The 14,429-nt window shown below is 52.9% G+C and overlaps 1 protein-coding gene across 2 annotated transcripts in view; it reads left to right on the top strand.

Annotated features, from left to right (window-relative positions):
- Positions 1 to 14,429, top strand: part of OSBPL10 (oxysterol binding protein like 10) — a 292,041-nt gene that overhangs the window by 267,546 nt on the left and 10,066 nt on the right. For both annotated transcript variants that reach the window (XM_026496853.4, XM_026496850.4), the window contains one exon: positions 7,013 to 7,490. In XM_026496853.4, the coding sequence (XP_026352638.2) occupies positions 7,013 to 7,490 (478 nt within the window). The remainder of the gene's footprint in view (positions 1 to 7,012; positions 7,491 to 14,429) is intronic.

Raw genomic sequence — 14,429 nt, 5'->3', positions numbered from 1 at the left:
TGGTGCAGACAGCATGAAGTTGGGGGAGAAGTCATCTTAAGGTGACAGAGTTTAGGTCAATGTCAGGAGGGCGGCAAGGGTCCACATCACCGAATCTCTGGCTCCTCTTGGGCCAGTGTCTGAGTGCTCAGGGGACTTCAGATCCCGCAAAGATAATTCTATGTGCATCTAGTCCATCTTTACCTCTGAATCTGCCCTGGGAGTTTTCCCACTGATTTATTGTCTCCCATAATGCAGCTCCTGGCCCGAGAGTGGCTGTTCTTACCTTCTTTCATAAGGTGGCAGGGTGGGGCGGGGGGGGGGGGTGCCTCAAATGACTTTTCTTATGTCAAGAAAGCTAGGTCTTCCTCTTTCTTTTCCCAGGGACCCATAACTCTTTCTGCTTCCACCAGCAATTACGGCAGACAAGTCTCACTTTGTGAGAGAGGCTTACCGAGATAACTGGTACATTTCTACGATGCTTAAGAATCCTTTGAATTGCTGCAGTAGCACCGTTTGCAAAACCAGGTGGAGATCCGGTGCACAGTTGCGGTTTGTTGACCCCACAGATCCCACTACGGCAAACAGCCGTGTCCTCACCGGTGGGCTCGAGGAGGAGAACGCTGTCCTTGCCCGTGTATACTTGACTGGCCGCATAACCTTCCACCAAGTTGGTCTTGGCCGTCACCAACAACTAGTGCGACGGGCCGTGTGTCTCTGCGGCTTCTTGATCCTAGCATGAGGGAGTAGCAGACGTGTTGGGCGTACGGGTTTTCTCCTTGGAGGGCCTCAGTAGGCTAAGTTTCCAGGTTTAGTCACCGTATGCCAAAGATCAGTGTCACTATGCTTCAGCTCCTTCCAAGGGGGAAGTGTTTCTGAGAAGGGTCAGAAGAGCCCGGGTTTACCCTGGAAATGAACCCCCACAGAGGCAACTGTGGGGATGCAGTGTCCCATTCCCCCCAGTATTGTGTCTGCTTCCCTTCCTGATGCCTTTGGCTCTTCTCTCCAAATCTTGGTTTGGTTTTTTTTTTGTTTGTTTGTTTGTTTTCAAGATTTTATTTATTTATTTGAGAGAGAGAGGGGCTCGATCCTGGGACTCTGGGATCACAACCTGAGCCGCAGGCACGGACCGAGCCACAGGCACAGACTGAGCCACCCAGGTGCCCGGGGGGTGGCATTTTAAGGAAAGCCAGGAGAGCACCCTGTTGGCTAAGGAAAGAACCCTTTGGCAGTGTGAATTATCCATGCTTTATTCGGTAAGGCTGGAGTTTTGTGCACTTCTCCTGGTTTCCATAGAGGATTACATAGATCCGTCTCGGTGGTGGTTTCAGCCTCTCCGTGCCTGCTCCTTGGCACTGGGTGGGTCCGACTGTCTCAGGACAGAGTTATATAGATGATTCTCAAGGTTATTAAGTTAACGGATGTTTCTTTAGAGAAAACTGCACCTGCTTTTGGCCTTTCTTTGCCGAAGTCTGCTGTGTTCCCTGTTCGGGGGAAGACACTCTCTCTCTTTGGACCCTCTGACTGTCTTGGTGGCCAATTGATTATTTCAAAGCTCTGAGAGCCCAACCTGGAGATTAGTTACTTCTAGACTGATGCAACTTTAAATGTAATTAATTGTTCTCAGAGTCCCGAATGCAGATCTTTTTTTTTTTTTCCTCCTTTCCCCAAAGCACTTCATTGTCTTAATTATGTTAATGGGAGAAAAGGCAGCCCTTATTGATGGCTCGATAAGTCTGCAGCGGGGATCCCAGCCATTTGGATGCTGTCGGTCTGCACAGCTGGGCCATCACTCACGTCTCCGTTGGGGGCAGACAGCCCAGTTAGCACTCGCCACTTCTGGGCTCTGTATCTCCAGTGTCCACTGCCCAAGGAACAGATGATGAAGTGACTTATTTGCAAAGGCGTGCACGCACACACACTCCAGGCAGGGAGAAGGTCTGCGCGATAGAAATCTGCTTCAGTGAAAATATGTTGTCTTGTCTGAACTGTTCAGGGTGCTGTTTTTGAAAGGCATTGGTCTGGTATTCGGCACACACACCAACAAGACAGACCAACAAGGGAGGAAAGAAGAATTCGTCCTTCCCCTCTCAGTCCGTCCCCTCCGTCTCTCCGGGTATTCTGTTTTTCCCAACTCTGACAGAGCCGCGGCATCAGGTTCGAGTATAGAGTATATGTCCAAGTGGGTTGGACTTGCTGGTGGCCGTGAGCCCACGTTCCCTGGGTCTGCAATTTGGGGAGGGCCTGGCTTTGAAATCGATAAGTTCTCAGGTATCGCGTCCCTAGTAGAGCCTTCTTTCTTTTCCCTCCACCTTTTTATTTTGTGCATTTTCCCATCTGTGGTGGAGCTGTGAACAGTACAGAGAACTGCCCTGTAACCTTCGCCATTATTTGCCGGTTGTTCACATTTTGCTGCTTTGCTTTTCTTCTCCCTTCTCTGCTCCCTCCCGCTCTCTCTCCTTCTCTCTCCCCCTCCTCTCGCTCCGCAGCCCCACAGATGCGCCTGTATGTAAGCGTGTCTGTCTGGTTTTGGATGAACCGTTTCCAAGTACGTTGCTAACAGGACCGTTCTCCCCTGCGTCTGCCAGTGTGCCTCTCCTGAGGACAAGGACATCCTCCCACACGATACCCTTGACATACTCGGGAGATATCACGTTGATACAATACTGTCTCATATGTGGCTCACAGGAAAACTTTCCCAAACTGTCCCAGTAATGCTCTTATTTTTAATTTTTTTAAATATTTTTTTTTATTAGAGAGAGAGAGCTCGTGCAAGCATGGGCTGGGGGAGGGTCAGAGGAAGAAGCAGACTCCCTGCTGAGTGGGGAGCCCAACACAGGACTTGATCCCAGGACCCTGGGATCCTGACCTGAGCTGAAGGCAGGTGCTTAGCTGACTGAGCCCCCCAGGCCCCCCCCATAATGCTGTTTATCACACCAAGCATTGTTGATGGCATGGTGCAGACGCGTGGAGTGTGGTGAGGATCTCCAGGAGGGAGTTGTGAGAGGCTGATCAGAAAAAGCTTCACAGAGGAGGGTACCCTTGAGCGGAATAGCTGTTCATCGTTCAGATGAGGCAGGAGGAGAGCAAAAAAGGGAAAATAGAGGATTTGAATGTGTGGGGGGAGGGGTGGGTACTTGTAAGGGGAGGGCTGGGGGCAGAAAGGGAGGGATAATGTCCCACTAGAGGGAGGTGGGGGCCAGACTGGACTTCATTTATCTCTTGTAGAGATTCTAGAGAGATGGGCCTGGCTGTGGTGTGGAGAAGAAATCAAGATGGGCCTGACGGAAAGCAGGGAGGCCAGTTTAGGAAGCCAGAGCCACACTTTTCCAGATGGGGGCGCTGTGCTTGCCTTTCTTCGTAGCCGATGGTCTCCCTCCCCATAGTAATTAATAATTTTTGGACAGGTGGGTTGCCTAGTCATTCCAGGAGGAGTAGAGTGGGCCAGAAGGTGGGGCTCATGTGTCCCCCTTTCCTGTGTGCCACTTCATGCCCCCAGTTATTTATTTTTTTTTAAAGATTTGTTTATTTATTTGAGAGAGAAAGCATGCGCACAAGCAAGCGGGGGTGGGTGTGGGGAGGAACAGAGGGAGAGGGAGAAGCAGACCCCCACTGAGTGCAGAGCCTGATGGGGGGCTCGATCCCAGGACCCCGAGATCATGACCTGAGCTGAAATCAGAAGTCGGAGGCTTAACCGACTGAGCCACCCAGGCGCCCCCTGCCCCCCACTAATTAACCAGTGGCAGTAGGTGAGGTGGCCCAGCTGTCCCAGTTGTTCTGTTCAGTGAACTCTTACCTCCCTAGTCCGCCGAGGGAAAGAAAATGCTGCTGTTAGCCAGAAGCAGATACTTGTGACGTGTCGGGGTAACGGGAAGAACTTTGGGTGGCAGTTGGGAGCCCCAGGGTTCCTGTGTGGTGCCTTCCCTCCCCTTTCCCTGTCTCTGTCCCCTCAGCTGTGAGACCAGGACGTTCGACTCCATCACCCGGAGGGTCCCTTTCCGTTCTGCTGTTCAGTGATTTGGGGTGCTGAGTGGAGCTCTTTATCCTAGTTATTTTGTTTTAATCCTTCGGCTTCGGAGTTCAGAAATGCTAAGTTAGGGGAACTGCCTTATGGTCTTGCCCTTTTCAAAAATATATACCAAGAGAGTAACCACGGTAGCCAGTTGTCGCCTTGTAATTTCAATCTCGGGTACACACTTGACAGTTCTCCTTGTCCAGAGCTGGAATTGTTGCCGGGGAAGCCCCAGTCCGCAGGGGCAGAGAAGGGTGCAAGTCAAGGCCCGGAGCCCCCTTCATGGGAATCCTGTCTGTCTGGGTAAGGCTGACCTTACCCTCCCGGGTTCCTTTGTGATCACGGGGCCCTGCCGGGGAAGGGGGGGGGGGGGATAAGAAATGGGGTGGTTTGGGGAAGGCCCGGAGATGCAGACATTTAGGGCTCCTTTTTCTTTTTAGTTGGTTTGGCCTCACTGGGGGTGTTCCCAAGGCTCGTTAAATCCATAGTCCCCGAGCAGCCTGTTGAGCAGAGCTCCCAGGGGAGACCTTGGGCAGCTCTGGGGGCAGGAGAGGGAGCGATGGTGAGTGTGTGGGGCTGCTTCTGCCTCCCCTTTACTCTGCTGTTGGCCGCGTGCGTGGAGGGAGGCCACGGGGAGAACGCAGCCACCTAGCCCCCAAGAGCCCCTTTGGAAGAGAGCCACACAACGATGGCCATTGAGTGATGACCATAAAAGATGTAGGAAGTAATCACAGTGGCCTCTGAAAGGCCATTCTGAGCCAGAATGTGCTTTACCTGGCCAGCTCAGGTCCTTGGGCAGCCAGATTCTCAGTGTTGTCAAGTTCTGGCTGAAAGAAAATGTGGAAATCTCCATTGATTTGCATAGTTGTGTTTTAAGTAATGTTTTTTTTCTTCCAGCATATTGTAAATAGAAAGTGGAAAGATACTCAGAAAAACAAATGTAAAAATCACTTAATTCTAACAGCAAGAAATACATGTTAACATTTGGGGTCTTTTTATGATACTAGGATGGTGTTGCCTGTTTAACTTTACATCTGGCTGCTTTTTTACATAACACGTGCACATACTCTTTCCTCTGACATAGTATTTAACCTAAAGAAAAGTGTTAATAAAGATACCAGATTTAGGGCGCCTGGGTGACTCAGGCGGTTAAGCGTCTGCCTTTGGCTCAGGTCATGATCCCAGTGTCCTGGGATCGAGCCCCACATTGGGCTCCTTGCTCAGCGGGGAGTCTGCTTCTCCCTCTCCCACCCCCACCCCCGCGCTTGTGTTCCCTCTCTTGCTGTGTCTCTCTCTGTCAAATAAATTTAAAAAATCTTAAAAAAAAAAAAAAAAGATACCAGAGTCATCTCTCTGGTGGGCTGGGCTTTCTCCCGTTTCCTCTGAAATCTCTGTGCTTTACTGATCGGTCAGCCTGGCGGGCTCCTTCTCTCAGGACATCTCTCTTGCACGGTATCTACATCTTTTGCAAGGAGGGTCTGAGCAAACCCAGGTGGAGGCGGGGTAGCAGATCTGTAAGCCTTCTGACATTCGTGGTCAGAGAATATTTGCTCGGGAGTTGGGGCCTATATGGAGGAAGGACAGACTCCGTCCTGAGGAGGGAGTGTAAGCCAGCTGCGTCGCCTTGCCCTCGTGTGCCCCCACCCCCTCTCTCTCGGAGGGTGTTAGGAGCCAGCAGGCCACGGCCATGGTCGGCCTTCCAGCTTCAGAATCCTGTGATTCCACACGAGGAGCAGAACGTGCGACGCTCCAGGACATAGGGAGCTGTGACTTGTAGCCAAGTGGGCGGATATGGATCCCCAATAACGAAGTTGCTTTAAGATCACGCTCGAGCAGTGAGAAGCAGACTCGCTCTCCTCCGCGTGTCAGCGGTAGTACTGAGTGACCTGCTTTCCAGCCCAGTTTCACAGTGGCCTTCGCTGGCTTTACCTGAGCTCCTCACTGGGGTTGATGAGCGCCTGGGTCCACTCTGGATCCGCGAGGAGTCCCTGTCTTGTCCCTGACAGAGGCGTTCAGATCTCTACTCCTCTTTAGTAGTGATGCCCGTAACAAACCCAGGAGTAGCCCGAGTGCCGGTCCGTTTACCAGAAGATTCTGTATTAAGTGCCAGCCCACTTCTTTGTGACTTCTGCTCATTTCCTCTGGCCCAGCCTTGCCGAGCAGCCCCCACACATGGCCCCTCTTCTCCGTGGCAGCTCTCTGGACATTCGCTGGCTCGCTAATTGGCCTTCCGTCCCAGAGACCTGCGCCAAGGGGCCCTTTCCTCACTCCTGCTCTGTCTTGATCATGTCGGGTTTTGTATGCTACTCTTCTAACAGAGATCTCCAAATAGACATGCTCAGTGGTGGTGTGTGCAGGTCGACCTGGACCCCCGTGAGGCGGCACCAGCAAACTCCCAGGCTCCGTGTTTGGGGGGACACACTGAGCCCCCGCCCTTGGTTGTGTCTGATGTCAGGAAGAAAAGGAAAAAGTCCCTCCGAGCTCTTTTCTTCACATCTCTAAGTAACAAGGAATAAAAGAGGGTTTTTTTTTTTTTTTAAGATTTTATTCATTTATTTGACAGAGACAGTGAGAGAGGGAACACAAGCAGGGGGAGTGGGAGAGAGAGGGAGAGCAGGCTTCCCGCTGAGTAGGGAGCCCACTGTGGGACTCGATCCTGGGACCCTGAGCCGAAGGCAGATGTTTAACGACTGAGCCGCCCAGGCGCCCCTAAAAGAGGGTTTTGTGTGAGGACAGTGACAGCGGTGGAGAGGGAGGCAGAGACCGCCGTTCGGGTCCAGATGAGCAGAAGAGAGCCGCTCGAGCCATCTCGTCCACGAAGGCGGGTTAGTATTTTGCTGCCCCTGCAGCCACGTCTCCCACCTTGTTTTCTTGGACATCGTTCCCCCGATCTGTCATTGGTATACAAATAAAAGAAAGCTTCCTGGCTGACGCCAGGATCAGGGTTTGCTCGGTGGGGGTGCAGCCTTCCTTGTGTCATCACGGGGTCTTCTGTCTGACTTTGTCTCCGTCCGAACGTAGGTGGTGCTTCCCACGTTCATCCTGGAGAAGCGATCCCTGCTGGAGATGTACGCAGACTTCATGGCGCACCCAGACCTGCTGCTGGCCATCACCGCCGGGGCCACGCCGGAGGAGAGAGTCATTTGCTTCGTGGAGTATTATCTCACGGCCTTCCACGAGGGCCGCAAGGGGGCCTTGGCCAAGAAGCCCTACAACCCCATCATCGGTGAGACGTTTCACTGCTCCTGGGAGGTCCCCAAAGACAGGGTCAAGCCAAAGAGGACTGCTGCCCATTCTCCTGCTGGCCACGAGCACCCGATGGCCGAGGACCCTTCCAAAAGCTACAAACTGAGGTTTGTGGCCGAGCAGGTGTCCCATCACCCACCCATCTCCTGCTTCTACTGTGAGTGCAAGGAGAAGAGACTGTGCGTCAACACTCACGTATGGACCAAAAGCAAGTTCATGGGCATGTCCGTGGGGGTCTCCATGATAGGGGAAGGTAAGCCATGTCGTACGTTTGGCGGGGATTGGCTCTCGCACGGTGGTGTTCGTACACCTGAGAGATGATCGATGACTGGGCGTGTGTGGAGTTCTTTGTTTTTATTTTGTTTTGGAATTGGAGGTGGCTGGGTGGTTAAGAGGGACGGGTTTTGTTATTTTGGGACCAGGCCCTCGTAATTTCCCAGTGGGGCCAAGGTTGCAGATTAGATGGGATGCACCTGGATCTTCACACATTATGCGTATATGGGGCCCACCTTACGTACCATTTTTATTTTCAGCTTTGCGTGAGTATTAAGAGTTGGCTCCAAATCTGTGAACACACATTTTTGTTCATTCGCACCCGTGTTCTGGCTCACAGACAATAAGGAAAATAGTGTTGCCTCTTCCGAATCTGCTCATAAACATTCCCAAGGCAAATCTCTGGATTCTGCTAGAGCTTTCCGCAGCAAGAACAATGTAATCACAGCACTCGTGGATCGCACGTTCCTATTTTAGCAAATAGCTGTGAATGAAGTTTATTCATTGTTTGAAGAAACCTATAATAATCCTTGTTAAATGGAAGCATCTGCGTTCGTGGTTCTTCAACTTCTCTGAGTCACAGATTCCTTTGAGACTCTGAGACTATGGATTCTCTTCTCGAGGAAAGAAAAAAATCCAACACAAAATTTAGTTTTCAGTTTCAGGGAGTGCATGACTCCTTAGAAGCCCTTCCAAAATCCATGAGATAAGAACACCTCTCATTCCCTTAGGACATTTTTATTGAGTACCTACTAGATGCCAGACATTATGTTAGGAGCTGTGGATACTTGTACGAACAAAATAGACCAGAAAAAAAGAATCTCTGTCCTCATTCAGCTTCCATTCTACTTCTATTTTCCTGGTAAATAAAATTATGTTGGTTGTGTTGGAAGGTGTGAGGTGCTATGGAGAAAAGTAAAGCAGGGGAGGGAGCGAGGAGTAGTGGGGAGGGAGCCGGGGGGGGGGGGGCGTGAGGATGGGATGGCATCTGGGAAGGTCCCCCTTGCGCCCCAAGGTTTGTCCTGGCAAAGCCTTCCCTTTGATTTAGAAACAAAAATCCAGTGCGGGAGATTCAGATCTCCTCCTGTTTCATTTCACTCCTTATCCTAAGTTGCCCACATCAAGAATTATTGGAAGGTGGAATGTTTGTTTGCTGGAGGGGTGGAGTGTGGAGGCCGTTCACACCTTCCCTTACGCTCACCGCCCGCGGGCGTGGACGGCCGGCACCTTCCCGAGAGGCCTGGTTCAATTGTGTTTACTCGCTTATCTCTAACGGTGGTTCAGACAGTCCACGGGTTTATTCGTTCACTTGGGAAACGCATGGAGGCGTTTTTGGTGGCAGGCAGGCACCCTGATGGGGTCAAGACAGAAGGCCCTGCCCTCAGAGAGCTGACACCTGAGGCGTGAGTCACCGAAAACAAGGCCCGTGCAGGAAATGGGCCGTGTGACTGGCTCTGCGAGACAAAGCAGGACGGGGTGATAGTGGGGTGCCTGGCCGAGGGGTGCTGTCACGGTTCACAGGGCAGACCTCCACAAGAATGCAGCTTTTTTTTAAGGTTTTTTTTTTTTTTTTTTCAAAAAAGATTGTATTTATTTATTTGACAGAGAGGGAGAGAGTGCACACAAGCAAGGGGGAGAGACGGGGGGTGGGGGAGGGAGAAGCAGGCTCCCCGCTGAGCGGGGAGCCCGACACGGGGCTCGATCCCAGGATCCTGAGATCATGACCTGAGCTGAAGGCAGCCACTTAATGACTGAGCCAGCCAGGCGTCCCCAGAATGTAGGCTTTGAGTCAAGGCTTGCTGGGGGTGAGGGAGCAGCCCTGCGGATAGCTGGAGGAAGACTGCTCCAGGCCAGGAGAGCAGGAGGCGCGGATGCCCAGGGCAAGTGTGTGAGGCAGAGCAGTTCTAGGAACTTCGTGGAGGCTGCTGTGTTTGAGCAGAGGGGCCAGGTCAGAGAGGAGGGGCCCGGCCATGGTGGCTGGCTCAGAGGCCTGCAGGGACTCGGCTTTTCCCGAGTGTGGTGTGAGTCCAGGGAGGGTGGCCGTGGCTGGAGCCGCACCGCAGGGCTGCTGGGTGGAACAGCCGAGGTGGGAGCGGGGAGGGCCCAGGGGCGCAGCTGGAGGGAGGCAGACAAGTTGTTTCTTTTCTCTTCCTCCCGCGCGCACACACTTTCGGTCTGTGATAAGCCAGGGTAAAGCGCTCACTGAATATAATGTCTTCTGATAAAGCTAACTGCTTGAGAAAATGTATTCTCGTGCGGTTCTGGGGATTCCCGTGCCCTCAGCCAAAGGCCTGCTGCCACGGGTCAAGGCAAGGCAAAACCACAGATGGTCAAGTGAGAGCCCAGGGCAGGGACCTCCCAGTGTCTGGGCCCGTGAGCCAGGATTCCTGACATTGGACAGAGATCTGGACATTTTCCATAAAGGTGAAGATTTGCAAATCTAGTGCGTTAGGGAATTCTTCAGTCAGCGAAACTCAGTCTCTCCCCAGCCGTCCACCTCGGGGGGCAGGGGGGGGGCTCTGGTGAGGAGGCCGTGTACAGCCACGTTGCCTGTCTGACTGTGTTGTCATGCTGGCCCAGCCCTTCCGGCACATTCTGCGCCTCTCTGGCCTCTACCCTGGGTTCTTGTTATCCTGCTCTGTCCTGGGCTGGGGCTCCTTCCTTCACCCAGAGGCGTACGTGACCTCCGTTTATCTCCTCTGGAACTTCACTTGAGAATGGTGGGTCCTTTTACCCCACCGTGTCCCCCACTCCCCGCCCCCTGAGGTGATTCAGCACCTTCACTTTCTGTTATTGGTGGTGGTTGTCGAATGAGAGCCTCTCAGAGCGAGGGCCTCTGATGTCTCAGGGTGTTCCCGACAGGCGGAGGATAGGGCCTGGGGCCTTTGATTCACTTGGCACGGCCCTGGGCACGCTGGACAAAGCGCTTCATGCAGTGGGTGGGAGATCATGGAACACGCTCTCCTGAGACCCTCACTGAAGCCATCCCTGAATTAGAATCTGCTGCTCCCAGTTCTCCCTGCTCGAAAATTCTACGTAAAACTTCTCAGTAGAGTGCTGAAATCAGAAAGAAAATTCTGGAAAGAGACTCTGGAAGGGCCCTCCCTGGACATAGCCAGTGCATTCCTGCTGTGAATGGACCTGGGAAGGGTCAGGGGATCCCCACCCTTGGCTCATTCTTGTGAGGCCTTACGTTTCCCTAAGTCCTTCCAGAAGCTACATCCCCCTTTCATATTAATGGAATGTGCGGTCTGTAACACCCAGGATCCTTTTTTTCCCCAGAAAATACTTAAAAAAAAATCTTATTTATTTGAGAGAGAGAGGGAAAGCACAGAGACAGAGGGAGAAGCAGACTCCCCACTAAGCAGGGAGCCAGATGCAGGGCTCAATCCCCGGACCCCAGGATCATGACCTGAGCCAAAGGCAGACGCTCAATCGACTGAGCCACCCAGGTGCCCCCCAAGAAAATACTTTTAAGAGTCCCCAAATTTTGGAGCAGAAGTTTCTGGTTCCTGGGGCGCCTGGGTGGCACAGCGGTTAAGCGTCTGCCTTCGGCTCAGGGCGCGATCCCGGCGTTATGGGATCGAGCCCCACATCAGGCTCCTCTGCTATGAGCCTGCTTCTTCCTCTCCCACTCCCCCTGCTTGTGTTCCCTCTCTTGCTGGCTGTCTCTCTCTCTGTCAAATAAGTAAATAAAATCTTAAAAAAAAAAAAAAAGAAGTTGTTTCTGGTTCCTGTATTCAGAGCTCCTTTGGGGGATTGAGGGGATGGGAAGCCAGGATGTTTTTCTTTTCTCACTACTTCCTTGTACTGATCTAGCAGATTCCATGAATTTGTTGACTGCGTCTGAAGTAACTTCTTTTTTTCCCACCCCCTCATTTTAAAAATTAGATCTTCATGGGTGCACGGGAAATTTTTGTATGTAAATACATGGGCTTATCTTTTAAAGTACTGCCTTTAGGCCGTGCCACATTTGGCTACAATAAAATGCCATTATACAGAGTGTCACTTAGGTCGCAGCTCAGAGACTGGCTCCCCCCCCCCCAGGTCCCGCAGCCCGTCCCCGGGGAAACGAGGTCCCTCTGCTCATCACCCGCTCTGTGGGGGAACCGAGGCGTATTCAGCCGCTCTTGCAACCTGCTCCCCCCAAAACTCCGGAGCCAGAGCTCAGGAAGTGGCACCGCTTCTTAATTGAGTCTGGGGGGACAGGCTGTTAGTTCCAGCGAGAGAAGTGCGGGTCGGCTGGGTGCTTGGGAGCGCGGACGCTGTCGGGCCTGCCGACCTGTGTCCGCGTTCGCCCTGCCGTTTGGTGCTTCCCAGAGCCAGCCGCCTGCTGGAACAGTGTGGGTCCTCAGATTGAGAGCGCCTGCGAAAGTATTTTAAATGTCTCAGTTTGAAAATCTTAATGCTTTGCCTTGTGTTTACTGGTAAATCAATCTGTGGGATTGAAAATGGAAATCTTGCAGCTCGAAGACTAACCACGCTGTGGAAATATTGATTATTTGACATTTTTTTTGGCTTCTCTCAGCTCTTAGGCTAATTAAAAAGGAACCTTCATTTGTGAGCCCATCTGTAAGTCTAGTTTTAATATAGTCTTTTCTTCATATCAGGGACAGATTTTTTTGTTTTGTTTTGTTTTATGCAGCCCTGAAAGAAGAGTTCGGACTGGGAAGGGATAATTGCAGGTGTTTAATGAGAAAGCGCACATTTATGGACTTTTAGAGAAGAGCCACGGGAGTGTGGTCTCCCCAGTGCTTTCCTACCAGCTCAGCTTTGGGGCTCACTGATGTCTGTGGACTTCAGCTTTGAAGGAGATTTTTCCTTTTTTCTTTTGCTTTCTTCCATTTTCTTCTTCTTTTTTTAGGTAGGCCCCACACCCACTGTGGAGCCCGGCACGGGGCCGAACTCACGACTCTGAGATCAAGAGTCAGACGCTTAGCGACCGAGCCACCCAGGTGCCCCTGCAAGACACTTTTCTAGAGATGAGTGGGAAGAGGATGTCTCCGTCCTCTCTCCATCCCCCGTGTGCATACCCCGCTGCCTCTTTGTGATTCGCTCTTTATTCCGAAATGGAAATACTGCTGCTCAGACTTCACCCTCCAAGAAAGCCGCTCCAGAGAGCGCGGAGTAGTTAGGATATAGAACCTCTGGGGTCTGGCTATGTGCCAGGCGGGTGCTTTTAGCTGAGTTCTAGAATCGCCTTCTCCTCCTCACCGCAGCCTGTGGAGGTGGGGCTACTGTCATCCCTGGGTCACGGATAAGGAAACTGAGGCACAGAGAAGGTAAGGCCCCAGGCTGGTGAGTGACTGAGGGCTTCAGAGGACCCCCCTCGGAGGTCTCCGTCTCATCCAGCTCTTTACGAAACCCTGGGGCACAGGGTCCACGTGAATATGTGGCAAAGAGAATATCAGCTGTACAACGCTGCGTCACGAAGGCGCTCGGTTGTGTGGCCCTGGCCTGAAGAGAGGCTGCCGGCCGGCCGTGCGCTCCCAGCTGCGGCCTGGAAGGGCTGACCCGTCAGCGACGCTGGAGCTGTCGGAGTGGGGGGCGCTCTTGAGGACACGGTGGCCGCCGTGGAAGGGTTCTGCTACCAAGTAGTCCATTAGCACGGAGGCCAGGGACGGGGGACAGCCTCTTCTCCGGGACCTCGGAGAAAGTCTCCTCTGCAGGGACCCGGGGTCCTCTCCCAGCTGCCACAGCCCCAGACACCGTGCGGATGGGGCTGGCCCCGGAGGACCTGGAAGCTTGTGGGTAGAACTGGGCCAGGGAGGAAAGTCCGAGGTGGCCCCCTCTTCTCAGGTTCTCCTTCCAGTTCTTCTTGCGTGTGGGTGTCCTGCCTGTGTCTGGTATTAGCTGCGATTTCCCACCTGCTCAAGCCACCGAATGTGAGGAAGTCAGACACAGAGTGGGCTTTGAAACAACAAATGTGTCAGCCCCGGCTGTTCTCCTCCAAGGGTCCTGCTCAGAAACTGTAAGAACTGAGCTAGCAAAGGGTAATTCTCCTGCCAGACACGTCATCCCTCCGTGTGTGCCCACAGGGCAGGGCCTCGAGGGCCATCCGGGGCGGGGGGGGGGGGGGGGGTCTACTCACTGCCCTGTAGGAGGAGGGATGAGGGTCTCTGTGAGAGCATTCGATGGCCTGGGGGCTTTACTCTCAGGGAGATGCGTGGCTTCAGTTAGAGAGCTAAGGCAAGGTGGAGAACGGGGAGGTCCGCTCTGATGTTCGGTATATTTGGCGTAGTAGAGCATGCTATTGTGTGTCTATGTTCCGTCCATTTGTGCAGGACGGGGCGGGAGGGGAGGGGGGAGAGAGAGAGAGAGATGGAGATTTAAATGCTGCCACGATATCTGTCCTCCGGTCCTGCCCGCGTGATCGTGAGTGACCCACAAATCTGTTTTTCCCTGACGGTCTCAGCTCCTGCACGTGCCCCACGTGTGTGAGCATCCCTCCGCTCTGGGGGTGCTCGAGCCCCCTGCACACACGTGAGCGTGTTCGCCCGGACTTGCAGGCCACTTCTCTCTTTCTGTGCGTCGGCAGAACTGACTTTACTGGAGGTAACAGAGAGGGAGCCTGCTGGTTCCAGACGAGCGTCGTCGGTTATCTGCAGACGGTAGCACTTCGGGGAGTCAGGGGATGTTCGAGGGTAAACTGAGTTCTAGTTGTCCGCGCCCTCCACTGACCTTAGCGACTCGGCATTCAGGACTTCTCTGTACGGTGTAGTCCCATCTGTCCTCAGCCCCCCGGCAAGCTCGTCGGGACTGAGAGAAACACACTGTCTCTACTGGGCGCGCTCTGGCTCTCCTTGATACAGGCGTGTCTGGCCTGAGAGGGGAGTGCTGACCCGCCTCATTACTTAACCTGAATTTCAATTTCCTCAGCCTTACTTAAACATGCCAATTATTGCCAAATGGAGTCGTT

This window comes from Ursus arctos, unplaced genomic scaffold (genome assembly GCF_023065955.2).
Source record: "Ursus arctos isolate Adak ecotype North America unplaced genomic scaffold, UrsArc2.0 scaffold_20, whole genome shotgun sequence".
In the NCBI taxonomy this organism is placed as follows: Eukaryota; Metazoa; Chordata; class Mammalia; order Carnivora; family Ursidae; genus Ursus; species Ursus arctos.
This window is presented reverse-complemented; position numbering and strand designations above follow the sequence as displayed.